Source organism: Anarhichas minor, unplaced genomic scaffold, assembly GCF_050575085.1.
Source record: "Anarhichas minor isolate MPS153535 unplaced genomic scaffold, ASM5057508v1 ptg000029l, whole genome shotgun sequence".
NCBI classification, from domain to species: domain Eukaryota; kingdom Metazoa; phylum Chordata; class Actinopteri; order Perciformes; family Anarhichadidae; genus Anarhichas; species Anarhichas minor.
The window spans coordinates 1,141,221-1,163,814 of record NW_027466475.1 but is presented as its reverse complement, the minus strand read 5'-3'; the positions used below and the strand labels follow the sequence as shown (position 1 = coordinate 1,163,814).

The 22,594-nt window shown below is 40.3% G+C and overlaps 3 protein-coding genes across 4 annotated transcripts; 1 reads left to right on the top strand and 2 right to left on the bottom strand.

Moving 5' to 3' along the window:
- Positions 1–5,356: 5,356 nt before the first annotated feature.
- LOC142964066 (cytochrome c) lies at positions 5,357–8,498 on the bottom strand. The gene is made up of 3 exons (XM_076104191.1): positions 8,360–8,498; positions 6,994–7,168; positions 5,357–6,438 (listed from the first exon to the last, which is right to left on the bottom strand). The coding sequence occupies exons 2-3, from the start codon at positions 7,160–7,162 to the stop codon at positions 6,293–6,295; spliced, it is 315 nt and encodes a 104-aa protein (XP_075960306.1). The 5' UTR covers positions 7,163–7,168; positions 8,360–8,498; the 3' UTR covers positions 5,357–6,292.
- Positions 8,499–10,114: 1,616 nt separating this feature from the next.
- On the top strand, positions 10,115–15,331 carry rbm45 (RNA binding motif protein 45). Of its 2 annotated transcripts, XM_076104115.1 has the most exons (12): positions 10,115–10,507; positions 11,253–11,375; positions 11,769–11,895; positions 11,993–12,139; positions 12,244–12,300; positions 12,554–12,730; positions 13,062–13,191; positions 13,767–13,860; positions 13,986–14,140; positions 14,256–14,331; positions 14,482–14,631; positions 14,928–15,331. In XM_076104115.1, exons 1-11 carry the CDS (start codon positions 10,217–10,219, stop codon positions 14,596–14,598), a joined length of 1,494 nt encoding a protein of 497 aa, XP_075960230.1. In that variant the 5' UTR covers positions 10,115–10,216; the 3' UTR covers positions 14,599–14,631; positions 14,928–15,331. The 2 variants fall into 2 exon arrangements, with proteins under 2 accessions (XP_075960230.1, XP_075960231.1); XM_076104116.1 differs by lacking the exon at positions 12,244–12,300 and having other exon boundaries at positions 10,139–10,507.
- A 1,096-nt stretch (positions 15,332–16,427) lies between these two features.
- Positions 16,428–21,825, bottom strand: zc3h15 (zinc finger CCCH-type containing 15). Its single transcript, XM_076104117.1, has 11 exons — positions 21,619–21,825; positions 20,323–20,418; positions 20,007–20,109; positions 19,762–19,914; positions 19,310–19,407; positions 18,928–19,113; positions 18,145–18,225; positions 17,956–18,021; positions 17,761–17,877; positions 16,895–17,027; positions 16,428–16,787 (listed from the first exon to the last, which is right to left on the bottom strand). The coding sequence occupies exons 1-11, from the start codon at positions 21,691–21,693 to the stop codon at positions 16,597–16,599; spliced, it is 1,299 nt and encodes a 432-aa protein (XP_075960232.1). The 5' UTR covers positions 21,694–21,825; the 3' UTR covers positions 16,428–16,596.
- Positions 21,826–22,594: the final 769 nt, after the last annotated feature.

The window sequence follows — 22,594 nt, the reverse complement described above, 5'->3', positions numbered from 1 at the left end:
ATGCTCAAATTTCTCTTATATGTTCAAAACTGTGTCTTTTGTTTGACTTCTTAGTCAGTTTTGAGAAATACTGGCGAGTGTATTTATGTTAATGTCTCATGATGACTATGAACATCTGGACTGAAACACAATGGACGACAATCTTTGCAATCTGAAATGTTTGTTGTGTGTTTTATTTGCAGATTGTACTGTAGTTTGACAAATTACACTGATTATACTATCAGTGATGATTTTACATTTTTGGATATTTCCAATATTGTAGTTTTGTATTTATTATTCCACTTCGATAATGTGAATGCTGTATATGTTTAAAAGGCTTTACAAAATCAGTTTGAGTCTATTTCTCTCTCTAAAAGGCTGATGAGTAAAATAAAATGCAGTGTTGTTTACATAATGGACACAATAAGAGGAACACCGTAGTCCTGGCATACTCACTCTTTTCTTTTTAATACCTGCAGCATTTATCTGTGACTCCTGCTGATTAGTATTTAACCTAATGTGACTCGGTTGTGGAGCTGCCTTGATATAAATTACTGTTGTAACTGCTTTTCACAGCAGACATTTTGACATTTTACAGTAGGACAAGCACAGAATAAGTATGACAATAATGAAGCCTCGGTTCTATTCAGGTGTCCCAGTTGTAGGAACGATACCAGCACACTGAAACTGAAGCAGCATCCATTTTATTTTTTTGTCATGTCAAAATGTTTCTTGTGGGAAAAAAAGGCCTATTGTCAATTTTGGGATGCCACATTCTCCCTCTCTCAGAATATCATATCAATATTCCCTCCGGTATTTTGATCAAGTAAGTGTGTAACAGCTACAGCTGTCAGAGACATTTAAACAACAAATAAACTCAGTATCAGAGAGTCAGTATTAAAGGATTCGGTTCAGTAATAAACACCCAGAATGTGCATGTCGTGAATTAGTCATTTGTACACTTGACACACTTAAATAACTTCTTAACATTAATCATTTGTTTGCATATATAACAGAACAGAAACTATCCAACATTGTATTCATTCAAAGAAAACACAATGTTGTGTTTAACAGTCAAAACCTCAAGTTTATCCCCAGATCTCGGTCAAGACAAAAATCAAAGTTATTGTTGCCGCCAATTTAGCGTCAACACTGTATGAGAGAGTGACATCATTTAATGATATTAATTTAAAGGAATTCATTATGTAATTTAACACTAATTTGAGGTAACAAACTAAGTGATCTGAGTTTATAATTTGTGTACATACATTATGATAAATTACATGTGATATGTGTAGTTGAGAAATGCCCAAACGATTGTTCCTGTGAAGCATCGTTATGAAAACTAGAGCCTGAAGACCCTTCATATTTCCCTCTGACCCCCTCGGTTTATTTCTAACAAGACAGTTAGACAGTTGGCAGCTGGATAGTTTGAGAAAGGGGCACTCTGGTATTTAAAAGCAAAGTTGTGCCTCATTCCCATGGCAAAGGTCCAGCTTGGACAAGGAGCTGATGGGAGAATTTCCATTCAGGTCATCTGGATGCATCAGGAATGTTTGGGAACTCTGATTGGTTTTCTGTTTTTCTTTCCCTCTCTTCCTCTCCTCTCCTCCCATCTGTGGCAGCCATGTTTACACCACGATCCTGCTGTGTGAGCGAAGCGATTCTCCACACGAGGCTGTGTGTTGAATGGTAAACCGTTATTGAATTAAACTGCCGTATATGCAGGTGTTTGATAGTGGACATCTGATGAGATCACCTGCTGACATTAACAACACATGGGGTAAAATATCAGACATACCTGGAGAATAGTTGGAGCTTTCTGTAAAATTAAAAACGAAAGAGTTGATGGCAAATAATAATGTATTCTACTATTAAGGATAAATATTCCTTATTTAAATGTTAAAAAGAAAAAGGAAGACATTGAAGCACGTAAAAACGTGACATTGAATATAACAAAGCAACAGAAATGAAAAGGAAACCATAAATGAACTACATGGAGGAGCGTTCTTTGAAAAAATTTAAAGTTACAATAGAAAAGGAAACAAACATGTTTAAAGGAAAAGTGGAAAGGAAATATGGCAAACCACTTATTTTAGTAGTTGGATCAAATGTGTTGAACAAGTATTAAATTAAATGTGTAACAAAGTTTTATCTGTGATGTATTCACTAAAAAACACAATAACACAAAAAAATGCTGTTAGTTCAAAACAATTGTGTGGCAGTGGTGCCCTCTAGTGGCTAAATATATAACTGCATGGTAAAGACGCCATCATATCTTTGACATTACTGTGGGGGGTTGTATTTTTCCAGTAGCATTATGAAAAATTTGATTGAGGTGCACCAGTTCTTCTACTGAATGAAAGTTCAGGGATTACTTTTGATTTGCCAGAATTAATGTAGCTGAATTGTCAACATGTTATTTTAACAAGCTCAACAATGAGCTGAAAGTCACTTTAAAGCTCTGTCAAGCCGAGGGGAGCTGAAGATTCTTACTAATAATTCTCTGTAGATTCAGCACTAGGAGCAACACTGTTCACATTGTCATTTTAATACGTCCTTTATTGTAAAAGTTTAAGTTTAGGGGCCAAGGACCTTCAATGACGGTCCCCACGAGTCAAGAAAGACAAACGTGTGTGTGTGTGTGTGTGTGTGTGTTTGTAGTCAAAGCAGTACTGGTCTTTCCTGTTTCAACACTGACACAAACTTTTGGTGTAAATAGTATTGTAAGACCCAAAATCCCCACATGACCTCAGATGTAAACTGAGTTCTGTGTATCACACACATGCACACACACACACACACACACACACACACCTGTTATCCACAATTCTGTACTTTGGTCACGTGTCAGCTGTATTTATATCTCAAAAGGGAGACCCTCGTTTACTTGTGTAAGTGTGTGTGTGTGTGTGTGTACCTTGTTATGTCACTCTCTTTAGATGTGACAGTGTCCTTTTAAAGTATCATGTGACATTGTTGTTTTTTTCATGTCAGAGCAAACACACACACATAACACACTTTAACTTGTGATTCACTTAAAATCTGTTGTAGAGGTCTGTTTTCCAGTCAACACATTATACTAAACACTGTAAAATAATTGGATTGTAAATGTTGCATTTTCTCCCTTGTGAGTCAAACACACACAGCTCTAAACATGAACATGTCTTATTGCATATAACTGATTTTCTAATTACATCATATGTGCTTTTGTCCTTGAACACAAAACGTTTCACAACACGTTTTATTGTGAAACACCCTCTTGGACCACCAGGGAACAATAAGTCACCTCGAGTCTGATAACCCTCCTCCTACATTTTCATTATCCACATAAAGCTTTTATTTGTTCCTCATTCTTGTGGTCTACAAAAGTACAATGCGTTTTATTTTGATAGTTTTAAACATTTTAAAGATGCTGCACCTCCCACATTCAGTCACAAGGTATATTGTTCAGGAGGGGACTGTGTTGTACAACACGGACTTAGCAAGTCTCCTCAATCAGAGGCAGCAACAACTGGAACATTTTTCATATTGAATTAAGAAAGAGTACTAATCACCTAAGCATAAAATAAAAAGATGGCTGATCACACTGCCTCATCTCTGGCGTACTCTCTTTGTTTTTACTTCTACTTCTGTATTGCATTTACGTATTTTATTGTATTATATCATTACTAGTTTGTATTGTGCTCTGATGTGTTGTACAACAGTGCTCGCTGTAGCATTGCATTGATGATATTAGGCAATCAATATGTAATAACCTGCCCAGCAACTAAGGACGAAAAGTTAGCTCTCTAGCTAAGTTACATTTACTGTAGAGACTCGTCACTACTACTTTTATTTTTATCTGCCACCTGTTGACGCCGTCTGTGAACTTAACTGCCTCTGGCTCCTCTTTCATGAGCCAGTTATGAAAACAGAGTTCTTTTGTCTTTCATTACAGAACTGTTATTGTGTAATACCACCTTTCACCACCAGGTGTCACTAACTCCCCATGAATCATTGAATCTTCCACAAAGACACTACTGAAGGAAAAAGACATTTAACAACAATTCTGAGCATCAGAGCTACTTTATCGACATTATAAACTGCAGTTAATAGCTTTCTCCTTATGAAAAACACAAGTAGAGTAAATGCAGGTATGTCATATTCAATGGTGGAAAGTAACTAAGTACATTTACCCAAGTAATGTACTTACTTATAAGTATAATTCTGACGTATACTTGGAACAAAACATTTCAGAGGAAATTAATTTACTTTTTATTCCACTTCATTTATTTAATAAATTTAGTTACTAGTTATTTAATAATACAAAATATAATCAGCCCCATATTTACCAGCTGATGCACACATTAATGTATTATAATAATCATAATCCAATAATATAATTAACATTAAACTGAAATGAGCTGCAAAATGACTTTTGATACCCTACCTATATTATATAAATACATATATTTTGATGCTGCTACTTTTGTACTTTTACATGAGTAACATTTTAAGTGCATGACTTTTTAACGTGAGTACTTCTTCTGTATGACATTAGAATGTAATTAGGAGGAACATCCTCAACAGCTGTTTATCTTAATTGTATTTTTTCCACAAACTAGAGCCTCATATCATGAGTTTACAGCCTAACAGCACAAACAGAGATCCAGACACGTCTCTGCTGTCAACTGAGCTTTGATCGGGGGGGAGACGTGGACTCAGCTGCCCTCAGATGGCTCAGTTCCTAGAAAGAATTCACGGGAAGCGAAAGGATTATATAACATGTAACACGCCCAGTGAACGACACAGGTGTGGCCCTCCAGAGTGACTGAAGTCCAACTCGAGTACACAAAATGCAGGACAAACGTGTAGTTGTAGATCTAAGATTCTCTAAACCGGAAACAATTAAGACTCCAAAGAGTTTTATCTTGTTTGAACAGTCAGAGGATCAGATTTGCTTCTCTCACATTTAAAATGCCAGACTCAGGAGATTAACAAACCTTTGTTTGTTTAAAGAAGACTTCATATTATGAATTTAATAAGAATATTCAGCATTTGTCATTTTTAAATGTGATTCAAAAACACCTGCAGAGATATATGGTCTTGTCTGAAGAGAGTAATTTAGTAAAGATAAAAGTTTAACTAGATAAATGTTTAAAAAGGGTTAAATATATTTAATTTGAGTAATTTACTATTTTATTCTTCAGTTTTCTTGTCATTCTTTCAGCTTATGCGTTTCATTGTTCCCAAATAAAAGCTTCAGTTAAACTTCAACAGCTATAGATACAACTGGAAACATAGTATTAACATCAGATTCGGAATTGTATTGTTTATCACTGCTAACACTTAAAAACCCCAAACACGTTTCAATGAGGAGACAAGCAGTCATGTGTATATTTCTGGACATTTTCTTTTAATTTAGTCTTCATCCATCCTGTCCACAACCACACAACACTATAGAATTGTTCATGTGCATACAGTATTTTGCTGGTTACATTGACAGCAAGCAGTCCCATCAAAACATTTCACAGATGTCAGATTACAGTAAAATAAGTTAAAACGATATTCTCTCAGGCCTGTGAAACCAGGTAAATAACAAAATCTTCCTTCAACTCAGATAGTTGCTCTATGTCGTACAGTAGCTCCGTACCAGAGGTCAGCTGATTTCACACTGGTGGTGGTTCTGAAGGCAGTCATATATATTTATACCCCACAATTCTTAGCTGTAAGGAGGCAGTTATCAGCAGTGTCACTCTAATTAAGAACAAACTTGTACCGAGTCTGATGAATGGAGCTCAGAGCGGCTGCTTCAGTAACACATCAGGCTCTGTTACGGGTCTTTGAACCCAACACGTTTTTCAGCATTCATGACTCAAGTGGTAGTTTCTGACCACCGACATTACGAGGACGGGCGAAAGAGAGTAGAAAAGTCACACCGTCACATTTTCTAAAGGTTAGAAACCCTGTTTCACTTTGATTTAGCGGATATTAGGTTACTTCTTTTTTTTTTAGTATTAAGTTTAAAAATGAAATTGAGGGAGAATGGCTCTGCAAGCAGGAAGTACCAGACATGTGTTGTCGTGGAAAACCAGAATGAGTGGCAGGTCAGGTGCCCTATTAAACAATGGGCTTAGTTACAGTAAAATAAAACAGACTGTAGTTTTATGTTTGTTCATTTGAACTTAAAGTGACAGTAGCCACTTTTCCAACCTTTAGACGAGATAAATTAACCTCGAGAGCAAATGACTAAACATAAAACTGCATATTTAGCATGTGTAAGTAAAAATAAAATAACGTGACATTAAATATTCTATATTTAATGACTACTTCATGATGTTGCCGATTTAAGGTAGGCAATGAGGTCCGTGCGCTCTCCCTTCTTTTTGATGCCGGCGAAGATCATTTTGGTTCCAGGAATGTACTTCTTGGGGTTCTCCAGGTACTCCATCAAGGTGTCCTCACCCCACACAATACCTGGGGAAGGACAGAGGATCGGTGATTAAAGCGGGATGAAAAAAATACTAAATCTGACCTCCAGGCTGGAGGGATAAGAGACGACGTATCAGTGGCCAAAGTTCCACCAAAAGGTAATCATTCAAAATGTTTAATCTTTAAAGAAACTGCAAAAGTTACTGGTTATGACACAATTACCCTCTGAAAACTACATTCAATTATGTATTACATTACAGTCATTTAGCAGACGCTTTTATCCAAAGCGACTTACAGTTCAGATTCTATCACATTTCTATACCATAGGCACAACTACGGGAGCAATTTTGGGGTTAAGTGTCTTGCTCAAGGAGACATCGACATGCGACTAGCAGAGTTGGAGCCGGGGATTGAACCGCCGACCCTCTGATTGAAAGACGGCCCTGCTATCCACTTAGCCACAGTCGCCCACAAGTATGCTTCATGCTTGTTGCATATCTAAAGATGTATTACTCAGACAATGATTCCTCCCACTTCACTTGATCTACATCCCGAAGGAGACGGTTATTCAGAGCCTCGTTTAACCACCAGTCGACTGACCTTTACTCTTGTTGGCGTCCGTGTACGAGAAGCCCTCGGCCTGCCCGGTCTTGCGTCCGAACAAACCCCAGAGGTTGGGGCCCACCTTGTGCTTGCCCCCCTGCTCTACTGAGTGGCACTGAGCACACTTCTGGACAAAAGCCTTCTTTCCCTTAGCGATGTCTCCCATAGTCAGCTGCAGAAAAGAGAACAAGTCAGATGCATAGTTATGACAGTGTGATACATACTAAACACTAATGTGTGACTTCAGATCCATAAATACTGTGGATCTACTAATCATAGCCTGTAGATATGGCAGGGAGCTCACTCACTGCACATGTCTGACTGGCGCCATCTTGTGAAGGTTGCTTAAGGTGACAACCTTTTTATCTGCACCTGTAGCGACGCATTCTTCACGCTGCATGCAAACAAGTTATGACTTTCCCCTGCGTGCTGGCACCCTGCCGAGGTCATTATAGTAATAGTGCAAATGGAGGTGCATAACTAGCTAATATACTTTCAATAAGCTCGACATCTGTCCACAATCAGTGGACGCTTCCAATATACAGCTATCAATACTGTTAAGAAATAAAGACTTAAATGTCACAGGAATAGACATTTATTTAAAAGGTGTGACTGTCCTCACGTGACCCGAGTTAACAGCAACGAGACTGTCATGTTAGCTGGTCGTTATCTAACGTTACATGACAGGACTGACACAGTTACATCATTTATAACTTGCTCATTATATATTCTTATGGGGCCATAGGACATAGAAGACCTGATACATTATACCTTTAAGAAGTAAAAAAAAAAGGGAACATAGAATCAGCATAAAAGCCCCAGCCTTTAGCGGCCTCGCATCCTTTCCTACAAGGACACACACCACCAAAGCAGCTTCCAAAAGCAGAGCTGCTTATGTGGTATTAACGCACACATTATATTCTACACAGCGCACAGCCCATTGTATTACGGTAAGGCTAGCTTGACCTGTGGCTACAATGCTAGTAAGGTTAGCCCCGGAGGATGTGTCCGGGTGTCAAGGATGCTTCAATGTCGACGTCTGAACATCCACCGCAGTGTTATTTGAACCGACTCCACGAGACATTAAGAACGAACTTGACTGTACACATTTCGAACAATAACCAAATCCAACATTGAATTGTCGCATTATGCTTGAATAACAGGTTGATTTACCCTTTTGTTTTACGCATAAAGCGTAACCGAGCTATTCACCAACTTTAGCGCTAACGTTAGCAACGTTAACACTAAACCGTTAGGGCTCTTTTCTTCTTCTCTTGTATCCTTTCTGTTGTGTTTGAATAATACAATCTCAAACCCGATATATATTTGATATAACTGCTCAATAAGTAACGTAGATAATTACCTTTGTATTAAAATATGCGGGGTTAAAATCACTCCGGTTCAAGTATAGAAGCTGCTTCTTCTCTCGGCCGGTTGAGTGGTTGGTTTCTGGCGGACGTAAAGAAGGTCATTTCACTTTTAGAGGCAGTGGCACCGGCTTTTGACGTCATCGTCCAAATCACGTGCCACGGACGTTTCGATCCTGACGTAGCCGACTTCATTCCGGGCTGAGTCCCATTTCTACAAATACAGGTTTCCTTCCCCAACTTCACATCTTTACACATTGATTTGAAAAATCGCTTTTGGGGACAGAAAGCTCAAAATACACACTAATAAATCAATCGTTTTTAAAAATTTTAAATATGACGTTGCAGATGGGTCGCTATTCTCGTAGGAGACAAGACGAGGGACCAAGAAGGACGTGATAAATGTAGTTTGGAACGCGTAGTCTTGTCGCATTCCCTAGCTTCCTTTTTTGAGCAAAAGGCACCTGCTGGAGTAGCCATATAAGGAGATCCATAGCCTAAAAAATAAAATGTAGTATGTACATTGATATACTATCATTATGGACAGAGTAAAGTATCTATCTAGTACATTTGAGCTATACATAACTTGTAGTTTGCCAATTATATTTGGGAATATGGGAAAATATCTTCGTGTTTTGGTTCTCTATTAGATATAAAATGTTTTAGATATCAATGTTGCTGCTTTCAGATACTATTTAAGCTATTCTAGGGTGGGTCAATTATATTAAATATGAATAATCACTAATTAAGTCATATAAAATAACCTGTAACTAACTTTTTAAAAGCGAGAAGAGACATTTCAACTAGTCAATACCACAATGACAATAATAATAGTGTAATAGTGAAGTAAACGTTTATACACACAGCACCTTCACAATGAAAGCTATAAGTAGGACGTGAAATAGGGACAACATATGGGTAGGACATATGATTAAATTAAACTAAAGGTGACCACTATGTCCTCAAGGGTAACAGCTGGAGCGAACACCTCAAATGCAACGTGACCTTTAGTGTACAAGCTGGTGTAAGAGTTCAGATTAGGTGGCAACCCAACACAAGCCTCTGACGCAATATCATCAGCTGACGACTGTGTTACGTGTTTGAGTCAATGACGTAATAGATAGATATGTAGATAGATAGGTAGGTACTTTATTAATCCCGCACGGGGAAATCTTTTTTGCTACAGCAGCATTTATGGTACAGGTAAAGAAATACAAATAAGAGAGTAAAAATATTAAATATAAAAATGCACAATATATACAATAAAATAGAATAATATTAAATTACTCAATTAAACAATAGTGGCTTAAAGAAAGCTCTCTGAGCCAGATGGTTTGTGACCATAGTTTGTAACCACAATTTATCTTTGTTACTTAATATTTGCACCCGAGATTCTCGAATGATATCGCGAGAGTTCCAGCTGCAAGGTGAGTTATGTGCAGCATCCTTTAGTAACAGAGAACAGGAGAGTGCTGTTACAACTCCCACACAGTAGGTGGCGGCATTCTCTTTTGCAATCAGCTCTACCGATAGCTTCAGAGATATGGGAATTTAAACAATTACCTTACTACACTTTGCCAAGATATGAGTAAACTCACTCATTAAGCAACCAGTGCAGTTCAAAACTAAGTATGTACGAATATGAATGTATGACATTACTACAACTATGGAGTCACGAATAAATAACGACAGTAGCCTTCTTTGGATCTCGGTCAACCTAGTTTTAACGTTACTGCTTTTCATTTGCGATTGCCACGTTTCCGGATGAAGTGGGAAGTGTCCGAGGTGCACTTGAAGGCAGCACCAACAGCTACTTCCAGCCGCACAGTTCAGCTAGAAAACAAAAAAGCAAGATGGAGGAGTACCCCACAAACACAAGCACCAACACGAAACAAACCGAAAACCTCGACGAACCACCCAACAGTCGGCTTTTCGTGGTCACAAGTCGGTCCATAACAGAGGATGAGCTTCGGGAAAGTTTCGCCGTTTACGGCGACGTCCACGGGGTTTGGGTCGTCAAAGACAAGCAGACAAAGGAGTCCAAAGGCATCGCTTATGTGAAATTCGCCAAGTCATCCCAGGCCTGCATGGCCATGGAGGACATGCACGGCAAAGTGCTGATGGAAGGGACAAAACCCGTCAAGGTAACGTTAACGGTTAGGTCGCGAGAATCAACCGTTACCGTTAAGATTATGTCAGTTGAAACGGTTGACTTAACGTCTGGTCAGTAACGTAAAACCAACGGTCGAAAACTTTTTATTTTCGTTTTAAAAACACTTTGGCCAGTGGATAGAAAATAGTTACAAAAATATAAATAACATTTAAGATAAACTATACTCGTGTATTTTTTTTTATTTTTCATGACTCAAGCCTAGCGTCTGTTTTGTGACGCATTTTTTTAGTGAAACTTAATAGTTGAGCAGGGCGTGTTTTGAGTTCAGCTCGAGGGAGAGACGACAGGAAAGGGAAACTTCCGGGTTTTTAACCAAACTCCAGAAAGTCATAAAATACACTAAACCTATATTTAGTTTTCATATATTTGTATTTTCTATTTATTATTATATTTTATGTATATATATTATTTTCTACTTTTTTGTATTTTCATATACTTGTATTTGTACAACATTTCCCATAGTCATCTTTGCCATTGTCCATGAACAATACTTTTTTAGACAAGTTTAATTACCTTTTGGACAAATTCAGTTGTACAGATCAAGCCATAAATCTTCATAATACATACATTGGAAGAATGAATGAGTAGTCTCAGTAACATCACAAAATCGTTGTTATAGAAATGGATTTTTCTGGGTAATTGTACATATTAAGTTGGAGCGGAAAGGTTTATTAGGTTGCAGTTGTCACGTGTTCTCTCTCTGGTTGGTTGTGTAGGTGTTCATCGCTCAGTCACGCTCTTCAACAAGACACCGAGACGTCGAGGATGAGGAGTTGACCAGGATCTTCGTCATGATCCCAAAATCTTTCTCGGAGGAGGACCTCAAGGACACGTTCAAAGTAACCTCTCCTGTTTCATCTTCATCTTCCTTCACCACTGCTTATATGTAAAATAAGAACAACATGTCGGGGAAATTAGATGGAGATTTTTACGTTTGATGTTTATTCCTGTGCTTAGTTAAACTGACAGACTTCATGTCTTTTTGTATCTCATTTTATCTTGATTATAACAGTAACTTTTAATTTAAGGCTCTCTGAAATAGTAAAATAACCTAGAATATCGTCTATAACCGCCATCTCGTGCCACCTTATGTGATAGGAGACGTTGAATAATGTGTCATCCGACATAACCAGTTCAGCAGGATGACTACAGATCTATTCATCATTTGCTTTGTGTCTCTCTCTCTCTCTCTCTCTCTCTCTCTCTCTCTCTCTCTCTCTCTCTCTCTTCAGGAGTACGGTGATATTGAGTATTGTGTGATCATCAAGAATAAGTCCACAGGGGAAAGTAAAGGCCTGGGCTACGTTAGATACTACAAACCCTCCCAAGCTGCCGTCGCTATCGAGAACTGTGACAAAAGTAAGATGCAATCCAAAAATACATTAATTCATGTTACACAGTCAACATTTTTTTGTGTCTTGAGAGCTGTTATTGATGATGACGGTGGTGTTATTAGCTTACAGGGCCATCCTGGCTGAACCCCGCACCAAGGCGCCAGCAACAGAAGACTACTCCGGGGGAATGTCCAGAGGCGATTACTCCGGAGGCAGCGGCGGCGGTGGTGGTGGTGGTGACTCCTCTAACCAATATGCCTTCCCTATGGGTACGCAGTTGTTTGACATCCGTATTCAGTATTTCTCGTAGTATTCATCGGGGGTTAAGTTGTCAGTTCTAAGCCTATGATCACATTATTCCACGGATCTACAGGTGGCGGTAACGCGCCCAGAAACACAGCAAAGCAGCAGGGAAGAAGACCGCTAGCAAGTAATCATAGATTTAAACAATGTGGGCTACAAATTGACACTGTTGGGGAGCCCAAGAATGAATAACATGTCACAGCCACAATACAAATTCAAGTAGCTGATGAGTTCAGGTATAAGTGAGTTATGAGTTATTTAGGGGGCTCATTGTGGCCACAGGGACATATGGGGTTTAACTAAGTAAGGAAATATAACTTTCTTTATTAATACCGACGCACTGTCATTTACAAAGTCCTGTTCCCGGTGTACTTCTGCAGCCGACCCTGGTAACTACCCGGCCATGGACTACCGCTCCACCAGCGGTGACTTCACGCGGTGCCTGATGATGTCGACGCGGGCCGCTCTGAGCCAGGAGCAGGTTTTCGCTCTCTTTGACATCATTCCTTGCATGGAATACTGTGAGCTGCAGAGAGACGCTTATGGAATGAGCAAAGGTGAGTGATGAACACAAAGTATGGGCTTTACTCACCTGGGAGCCATAATCCTGTACAGTGGTTCAAAAAGCAAAACTAAGATGTGACTCAAGAACCGAGTATCAGTTGTTGTTTATTTGCTTTCTGTAGGGCGACTATAATCAAGTGGTCTTTGATTAGTCCGTACCGTAACTTAAATACATTCCCCTGACTGGTCAAAAAGGGATTTTCTTGATTGTAATTTAAGCTCAAGACAAAAAGATCAAATTGTTTTACTGTCTTCTGTTGATGTCTTCTAGTTACTGTTATTCATTTTGATGACTCTAAACTTAAAACTCGTCCTGTTCCTCAGGTCATGCTCTGATTCGCTACGCCAATCTTGGATCAGCGGTTTATGCCAAGGAGAAGCTGAATGGCTTTGAATATCCACCCGGCAACAGACTCTCAGTCAATTTTGTTGATGACGGAGAGGACCGCAGCAGGTACACACACACACACACGCATGTATATACTTAATACACACAACAGCATACACTTACTGTGTGTCTGCAGAACAGTCCAAAGTTAAAGGAGGAATGCAGCAGAAATGCTCTTTAAAATGAATGTAGTCATTATATAATTGGAACCAAAATGCCACTGATGACTAACTGTAACCATCTCTACATGTCTTCTTGGTAACCTATCTGTTGTCACATATTCATTGGTGGATGACTGTTTCCCCTCTGGGGCACAGCTGTCTTTATATAGTAAACAACTAGGTACGTAGCCTAAGAAGTAAAAGTTGTTGGCACCACACAGTGAGGCGTGGAAGACGTCAACCATTGTGTTCACAAAATGTTGTTCAAGAAGCAGCTGGGACCGTAAGCTGGTCTGGGTTGGTGTAGTTGCTAGTTTGCGACGCAAATGTTGAGCGTTTGCGACGCAAATGTTGAGCAAAAGTACACTAAAAGATTTAAAATGACCATAAAAATAATGTATTTTGGTTACACACTAACAACTTAATCAGTATAAACCAGTGAAGATCAGCTTGGATCAGACGGTGCTCTTGTTGTTGTAGTCCTGTAGGTCGGATGGCGATGCAGTTTGTTGCTACTCAGATGATGTCTGCACCGTGGAACGGACCGTCCCCCAGCCAATCAATGAAGCCTCCTGTAAGTGCATGAAGTCAATGCCCTATTGTATCGGATAACGCTGCAATTTTATACAGTTAGGTGTAGAGAGTCTAAATATTTAAGCTGAGTCACTCATCCTGGGTGTGTTTGTGGATGTCCTCCAGAGTTTCCCCATCTCCCCAATGCTCCGGATTCAGACCGACGTCAACCTGCCGCCTCTGAAGAAGCTCGCTCCGCCCGACAGCAAGACCAAGGAGCGCTTGTTCGTCGTGTTCAGTCCGTCCCCGCTGCCCCCGGATGTGCTGGAGGACGTTTACTGGTAGGTCTCTCACTCGTACATCATACTTTATTTATAACAACACAACATTGTGTGCAATTATGCTCCAGACAATCAGCATTAACCAATGATTGGGTGTCCCTCTGTCTCTCTGTAGTCGATATGGCTCTCTTATTGAGGTCCATTTGGTTCCTGGAAGGAAGGTTGGATACATGAAGTATGCAGAGAAACAGGTGAGACTTTGAACTGTTTAAGAGTATAATTGTAGCATAGCAAGCAGGGATGGATAAATAGAGTCTTTGGGTGAGGAATAAACAGAAATAAAGAGAGGCAGACAAATGGACAAGAGGAAGTCACACGTTCACCCTGGTCTCTCCTCTCAGTGTGCGGATGACGCCATGGCAGCGCTCCACGGTCAGGTGGTCAACGGAGTGAAGATGAAGGTGATGCTGGCCGATCCTCCCAGAGAGGAATCCCACAAACGTCCTCGGAACTTCTAGGACCCACGTGACCCCCTCCCCCCCAAACGACCGGTAAGTTCTCTGCTGACAACTGAAGAATTGGGTACCAAAGTATTTCACTGTAAACGTATCCTTTTGTAACGCCTGGTGTTTGAACGCTACACATACACAGAGCAGAAAGCGCTATTCCTCTAATGTTAGTGTAATATGCTTCAGATAGACACGATACATGAGCACTTCAATCAAAGTCTCATCTAGCGAATAAAATAGTGTTGTTCACACACACACACATGCCTGTGAACACCTGTTTCTGATGAGTTGACTTGTTTCTGTCCCTGTGAATAACACTGCAGCTTCTTGTTCCCTAGGCGACTGTTGTCATGACACAATGACACCTGACCCGACCCGACCGACCGATATCGAGACCTTCTCCCGACCACTGACCCGACCTTTGACACCTGTCTGACCAGTGACCTTGCTGTGACTCGCTGATAACAGTAAACAAACTGCTGAAATGAGTCTGAATCATATGTTCATGTGTCGTCTGTGTAATCTGAGGTGAGCGTTCATTGTTTTCATTGTTTCGAGTTGCAGCTTAGTTCAGGTGATTGGCAGCATTTTTTGTCCTGAATAGATTTAAGGTGGATCTAGATAGTTGTTTTCCTCTCTCATGGTATACCCCCCCCCCCCCTCTCTCATGTTGAGCTTAGTTCAAAGGTGTTAATCAGTCTGTGAACCTTTTTTTTGTATCAATAAAAATCATTTGACCATGTTCAGCCAATCTCGTCTCTTCTTCTGTAGCTGCGTGATGAATAGTCAGTTATAGCAGTTTAAGTTATAGTTTGATCATTTATTTGAAAATATTCTATATATTTGTTTTACTTTGATTTATTGTGTGCTAGTTTTGCAGAATACAGTTTATTCTACAGTATAGTGGTTGAATAATGATTGGAAATTTGTTCAACTACACTGTCTCACCACTGGGCAACTCGCGTCAGTGGCTTTGAATCACATCCAGAAGGAGTAACTGCGTCCTGGTTTGAAGAGGCGCCAAAATGTTTTACAAATCTTATTAAGTTTATATTTTACTCTAATGGTACCCAACCTGAAATAGTGCTGTGTTTCATCAAACTACCACAAACTGACTGGAAGGAGAGTACATCTGTTGCAAAATATAAAATGAATCTGTTGTACTTGATGAACCATAACACGTTGATCTGGCCGTGGTTGGATATGTGTACATTTAAACCTGCAATGATAGATTTATTTCATCATACAAGACGCACACTGGATGTACAGTAATCTTTTATTTCTTCAGGAGGCATCATGAGAACATTATTTACATTTCTGGGTTTATGAGATCATTTCATTTCCCTGCTGGGGTTTTATTATGGTCTGGTCAACGTATTAGAAGCTCGATCTGGATCCTTCAAAAAGTTTCAAACTTATTTTGGTGTGAGAGCAGGTGAACAGATTCAGTTTCTTACAACAGAATCCCTCCTGTTCATTTCCCTGCAATGTATAACTTCAGTACTCTCAAACATACTACGATGTTTCATTTATTGAAGTCCCACCGTACACGTGTAGTGCTTTCATTTTAATGTCTCACTCTGCAAATCACTATATTCACTGTTTAACTGATTTCTTTTAGAAGTAACTTTCGAACGTAGTTCGTCGAGCAACAAAAATCGGACAAAATTCTCTTTTAATGGTAAACTCTGACGAGCCACGACCGCGTCGCCACGTGGAGCTGACCCCCGGTGTGGAGATTTGGACATGTGGACACCCGAATGGAGAAAAAGCCGAGGACGTGGTGGGATGTGAGAGGAGGCGATACAGAAAACAGAAGGCGTCAAGAGACGGGGCAGTGATGTCATGAGATAATCAGGCTTTATTTACTGGAGTCTCTGAAAGTTAAAATCATTCAAACGTCTGGTCTCTTTGTTGTTTAGCTCCATGCATCCTTCGGTCGGTCCCTTAGTCCCTTTGTCCTTTAGTCCGTCCCACCTCCTCCCCCCCCCTCTCACGAACTCCCTCTCAGTCTTCCATCGCCAGTGTGTTGAGTTCCTCGTCAAGCTCCTCCAGATCTTCGCCCGTGAACAGGTTCTCATCCACCGGTACCTCCTCGTCCTCCTCTTCCTCTTCTTCATCATCGTCCTCTCCGCTTCCATCTGCTCCCGGAAGCCCGTTGGCCTCGGTGCCACCGCAAGCTCCGTTCAGCTGCTCCTCTGTGGAGGGGCAGAGAAAGATATCTTTAATTATGCTCGTTTGTTATTTGAGTAAAAAGCACAAGTTGAACAAAATGTCGTTACAAATAGTCCTTTTTCTTTCTTACCATTGTCTGTTACCGTCGGCCGAGTCTTATTCCTCGTGGTGAAGCGGTCCGTGGATGCTACGGAGCCTGTGTTGTCGACCTCTTGTGGAACAAAACGGGATAGGTCTATGTCCTGGAACTCTGTACAATCGACCTGAAATAAAACATTGGAAATAAGGTTTCGACGGGAGCGTGATGCAGGAAAGCAGTTAAAACAAAAACGTGTAGAGAAGCGAGGCAACGCTGAGGCGGTTGAATAAATAGTGACCATGCTATTTATCTACTTAGTATAAAATAACACTGAATGTTAAGTAAGGAGAGTGTTGGTAATACACAGTGACAAGGAGTCATTTTGCCGCTGGACTTTCTTTTGTTGTGAATAGTTTGTATTAATAAGGTAACATCTGTAATAAGCTCCATAAGGATTTCTGCAGTTTTTCAGGGAGTCATTCATTTAAAAACCAGGAAATGAACTAAGGGACAAAAGGCAAAGCTGTGTTCAATCAAGTTAAGATGAATTAAAGAGAAACGTTCCCTTGTTGCCTATAACCCGACTCACAGCCTGAACCTACGACGGGGAAAACAAGAGCACAACAGGTGCAGACGATTAGCAGGCTGATTATCTGCACCAAACACTCTGCACCACCTGTAAGAAAGATCCTTGATCATTGCTTACGGATGAGGCAGAATTGTGTTGTGAAAATGTGGCCGTGTGTCTCATCTCTGAGACGTAGAAACTGTGGAGAGTGTGTTTCGCTCACATGACCGAGAAGACACCAGTGCAGGTTATTGTGCTGGGACGTCTCACTTGGAGCACAAATCATACAAAGCCAAACTAAATAAGCATCGACTCGACTGCCTGAACTTTTTCTGTGTGACTTCGTTACCCTTTCCTCGTCGTCGTCGTCTTCGTCGTCTTCGCTGACGTACTGAGTGTCTGCGGCTTCGTCGTCGTCCTCGTCAATCAAATCCGGTCGGAACTCGAACACCTCACGGCCGCTCACCTACAGATAAATGAGATTTACATTTAATCCTAAAGTACACTCATGAAGTGACCACAGACAACTTAAACCCAGACTCACCACTAGCGATTTCCCCGACTTGAAGTCAGCCTTCTTCCTCTCCATCTCCACCATGGCTTTGTCGATCTGTTAATCAAACAGCACACACAGAGAGAAACGTAAGAGAGACGTCAAACTAAACCTTCCTGCTGCCGCCCGGACAAACTGATAAACTGACAAACTGTAAAAAAAGATTTAACTTGTTCCAACCTTGTCCTGCCGTTTCCTCTTCTTCCAAGCCAGGAAAGTGTCCAGAGTGATCCGAGTCACGTTGACACCCAGAGCTGCTCGCTGCAGAGAGACAGAGAGGACAGACAGACGTCAGGACGAGGAGAGACATCAGGACGAGGAGAGACAGACAGGACGACGACAGTAGAGACAGACAGACAGGACGAGGAGAAGATAGACAGACAGGACGAGGAGAAGATAGACAGACGTCAGGACGAGGACAGTAGAGACAGACGTCAGGACGAGGACAGTAGAGACAGACGCCAGGACGAGGAGAGACAGACAGACGTCAGGACGAGGAGAGACAGACAGACGTCAGGACGAGGAGAGACAGACAGACGACAGGACGAGGAGAGACAGACAGACGACAGGACGAGGACAGTGAGACACGTCCAGGGTAACGTCGGTCACATGGAGTATTTACAGAGCTGGGGTTATTTATGTGTCGTGTTTGACCAGTGATCGTTCTCGTGGTCTTTCTAGATAGACTGCTGTTTCATTTAGCTCATCTTAAAATGGTTTCACTGTATTTATTGTAGTTTATATTTAATGTGTACACGTGACGCTCTTTGTAATGGTTTTTAAAGGTGCAATAGCAATAAAGTTTACTTAATAATTACCAGTAGTAATGGTAGTACAGCTAATGTCTGAATGCTAAGCTAACCACCACTGACTTGTTAACATCTGATTTGTTCAAGTTATTGACCCTAAACACTACTACTAGCTCCTGTCTCCAGCAGAGACATTCCATCCCTCCATCCTCACCTCGTTTTCTATCAGCTCCTCCAGCGAGATCTTCTCCTCCTCTTTCTCCTCCTTCTTCTTGTCCTTCTTCAGCACAAAGCCGGGCGGCAGAGCGTGCCGGTACATGCAGACGTCGCCCCCCGATGGACACGCCCAGAACCATCCGTACTTGTTGTTCTCTATGGCGTCCAGGAAGTGCTTACACACCTGCAGACGACACCACGGGGCAGAAGTTACACAGAGGACAGCGTTTGTAATACGAGTAAAGTTTAGGCGTCTATATTTTTAGAAAACAATTGGTCATATGATCAAATGACAATGCAGTTCCCCTCCATTCATCTTCCTCTTTCCCTGTCTTCATCTATTGTTCTTTTTTTCATCATCATCATCAGAACAGACTTACAATTTGCGTTTTGGCTTTCTTCTTCTCCGCCTCTCCGTGTTTCTTGGCGATCACCTCCTCCAGCTTCTTCTCATCCCAGTTCTCCATAGTGTCTAAACCTAAAACCACAAATCATTTAAACAAATGAAGCCTTTTTCAATAAAACCTAGAAAGTCATTCTCTGGAAGAAGACCAATACATACACATTGATTCATTACTTCACGGCCAGTGTTTTTAGTGATTAAGATATGGAAACAGATTTTCAGGTGGCTATAAAGTTCCGGGTGTTTATCTCTGCCTCTCTAACACTTCATACAACAAATTACTTTTGAGAAGAAACAGTGACGTGTCACTGTAATGTTAAAGAACAAGCCATCCCACAAACCGTCAAACTTTGTACTAGACGGACAACTTATTTAAGCTTTATCGCAGCCATTTAGGGACGATTATATCAAACATTACTAGAAACAAACCTTTATCCAGCTCGTCGTCTCTCTTGTCCACGTAGAGGCTCCTCTTCTCACATTTCCTCTCCATCGTCAAGTCATGGCTGAACTTGCACCTGTCCCCTTTAGTGCACTGGCCCTGCTTAAAGAAGGCACACAGCACCGACTTTGGATCGACGCCTGCGGAAAGCAGAGAAGATCGATTAGTATATAAAATATATAATCAGAGTTAAAGTTTAGTCTTCTGTCACTTTCACAGCGTCGTCGTTTACCTTTGGCGACTTTCTGAGCAGCGACTATGGGTTTAAACAGCTCGTTGAGTTCGTCCAGCTCCTTCTTCTTGTCAGTCTTCTTATTGGCTTTATCTCCCTCACCCTGACACACACACACACACACACAGTAGATATATTTAAAAATGAGCTCATCAATGTGACAGTTTCACGGCTGACATTTAAAATGATATGGCATCAGGAGAAAAGAGGCAGAGTGAGAAACAGGGAGACGAGAATGTTTGAGACGGTCACAGATATGAAGGGATAGAAGAAGAAATAAAACAGATAGTAAGAAGAAGAAGAATTTCCTCCTGACCGGTCTGGCACTTAGCGGTTTGACTTGCTGAGTAACGTTCTTGATGAATTTCTGCTGCTTCCCTCCTTTCTTGTTCTTCAAGCCAAATGTCTTGTCCTGGAAAATAAAAACATAAAAAACTAAACTTTTAATATCATCCCTGAAGCAAGCAGTTGTTTTCCGTTAGTACAAAACCCACAAAATGCAAAGGATGTAGCAGCACCGAACTTAAACTGTATACACTTTTTAGATGTTTTAGAACCATCGGTAAGTCTTGGTGCGTCTACGTTTCATTAAAAACATTTTAATATTTTATTTTCTCTATATCGCTCTACCCACAATCCTCTCTGATATCCACACAGATTGTGAATATAAAGTTTCATTGTTAAAAGACAGTTGACACCAAAATCAACAATGCTATAAACAAATTACATAAATAAATATATACATTTATTTTATTTTGAGGTCAAAAAGGCTCTGGTATTTCCGGGAAAAGTTGGCCATTGTAGTTGTTAAACAAACATGACTCAAACAGAGGTGACTAGTGTGTTAGACTAACATGTTAGTGGAGCCCACGTTAGTTCTCAATAGTTGCTGGACAACAAAGGAGGTCTGTGGCATAAAGACTGAGCTACATACACAGACAATACTTATTAATAACAGATCATGTTCGTTTTTATGGGATTTGTAGGCAATCAACTCTCCCCCTTTAACCATCTGACCACAGATAGAGCATCCAGTGCTCATACACAGTACCTGTTGTGTAATTAGACAGGTGATAAATAGACTTGTGGCACCTGAAATCCCCTAAAATCAAACTCAACGACACGTGACATTAACACGTAGCAGCAGCACCTATCTGTGACTGTTACAGCAGCTACAAGGCGGCTAACGCTGACAAGCCGGTACGGAAACACATAGAGAGATATCGGATACTACTTTATAGTCAGAGCTGCGACATCGACACTCACATGTGACAACACACGAGTTTAGTTTTTAAAAAAATACAAACTTTTCACCAGTTTTAACTCAAATGTGGCCCCTCGTCTCATATCCTGTGAGGCCGCGCAGCAGGCCCATCGGACCGCACTACGATCCTCGCTCGTGGAACGTTATACAAGTGGTATATATACTATACATACATATATATATTATATGGTGATTATAGTTATTGTTGGGGCAACTTAAATTAATCTGAACAACTAATGAACAGTTGGAAAACGCTGACAACTGTCAAGAGGCCGGTGTAACTTTACCAGCTACTTGCGTTAGCTTCGGTTAGCATGCTCAAGCTAACTCGTGTTATCTTCCCTTTACCTCAATTATCTTTTCCTTCTTCTTCTCTTGGGTTTTTTTACCGGCCGCCGGCTGGATGGGTTTCTTCGGAGGCATGCTGGCTCTCGGGTGTAGCTGTGTTACAAAACGCGATTATCCGTGTGGTATTTATTTTAAACGGGGGTGTTTCAGCTCCACATTTACCCGGTTGATGCTAGCGCAGCACAGCAGCGGCGTCTATAGGCCACATGTGAGTGTGTTGATGTTCTGTGGCGTCATCGCGCACCGCAAGAGGCATGATGGGAGCTGTAGTCCACAGGGGAAAAAACGGACTCGATCCATGCTGCTAACCAAAACCTTCTATAGTAGAATAATACAAGTTATGTTGCTGAATTATATCATTGATACATTGATTTAACTTTTTACTCCAACGTGGTAAAGGTGGGGATTATCTTTTAATATATATATATATATATATATATATATATATATATATATATATATATATATATATATATATATATATATATATATATATATATATATATATATATAAATAGCTTTATGCATTAATCCACTGAAATAATTCAGTCTTGTACTATCCATAATAATACATCCTTGTTTATTTACTGGAAATATTTTGTATTAGGAATCTGAATCTGCAAAGTAACTTTTAATAAAAATGATCAGATAAATGTAGTGTCGTTAAAAAGTACAATATTTGCCTCTGAAATGAATGAGTATAAAGTAGCTAAAGTACCGTAAACTTACACTTAAGTACAGTGCTTGAGTACATATACGTAGTTACTCTCCTTTATAACAAAATAAAAACGTTCCTCTTGAAATAGGCACCAGAAAACCCTGATTAATTCAGAATTTAAGTTTTATATCCACCGTACATATTTAAAAAATGTGTATACATTTTATATCACCCTGATATTACCAAAGCTAAGCCAGTATTGATATTTCTTCAGTTACCGAGCTGCTTTTTATTCTATTTTGTTTGATTTTGCAGCAT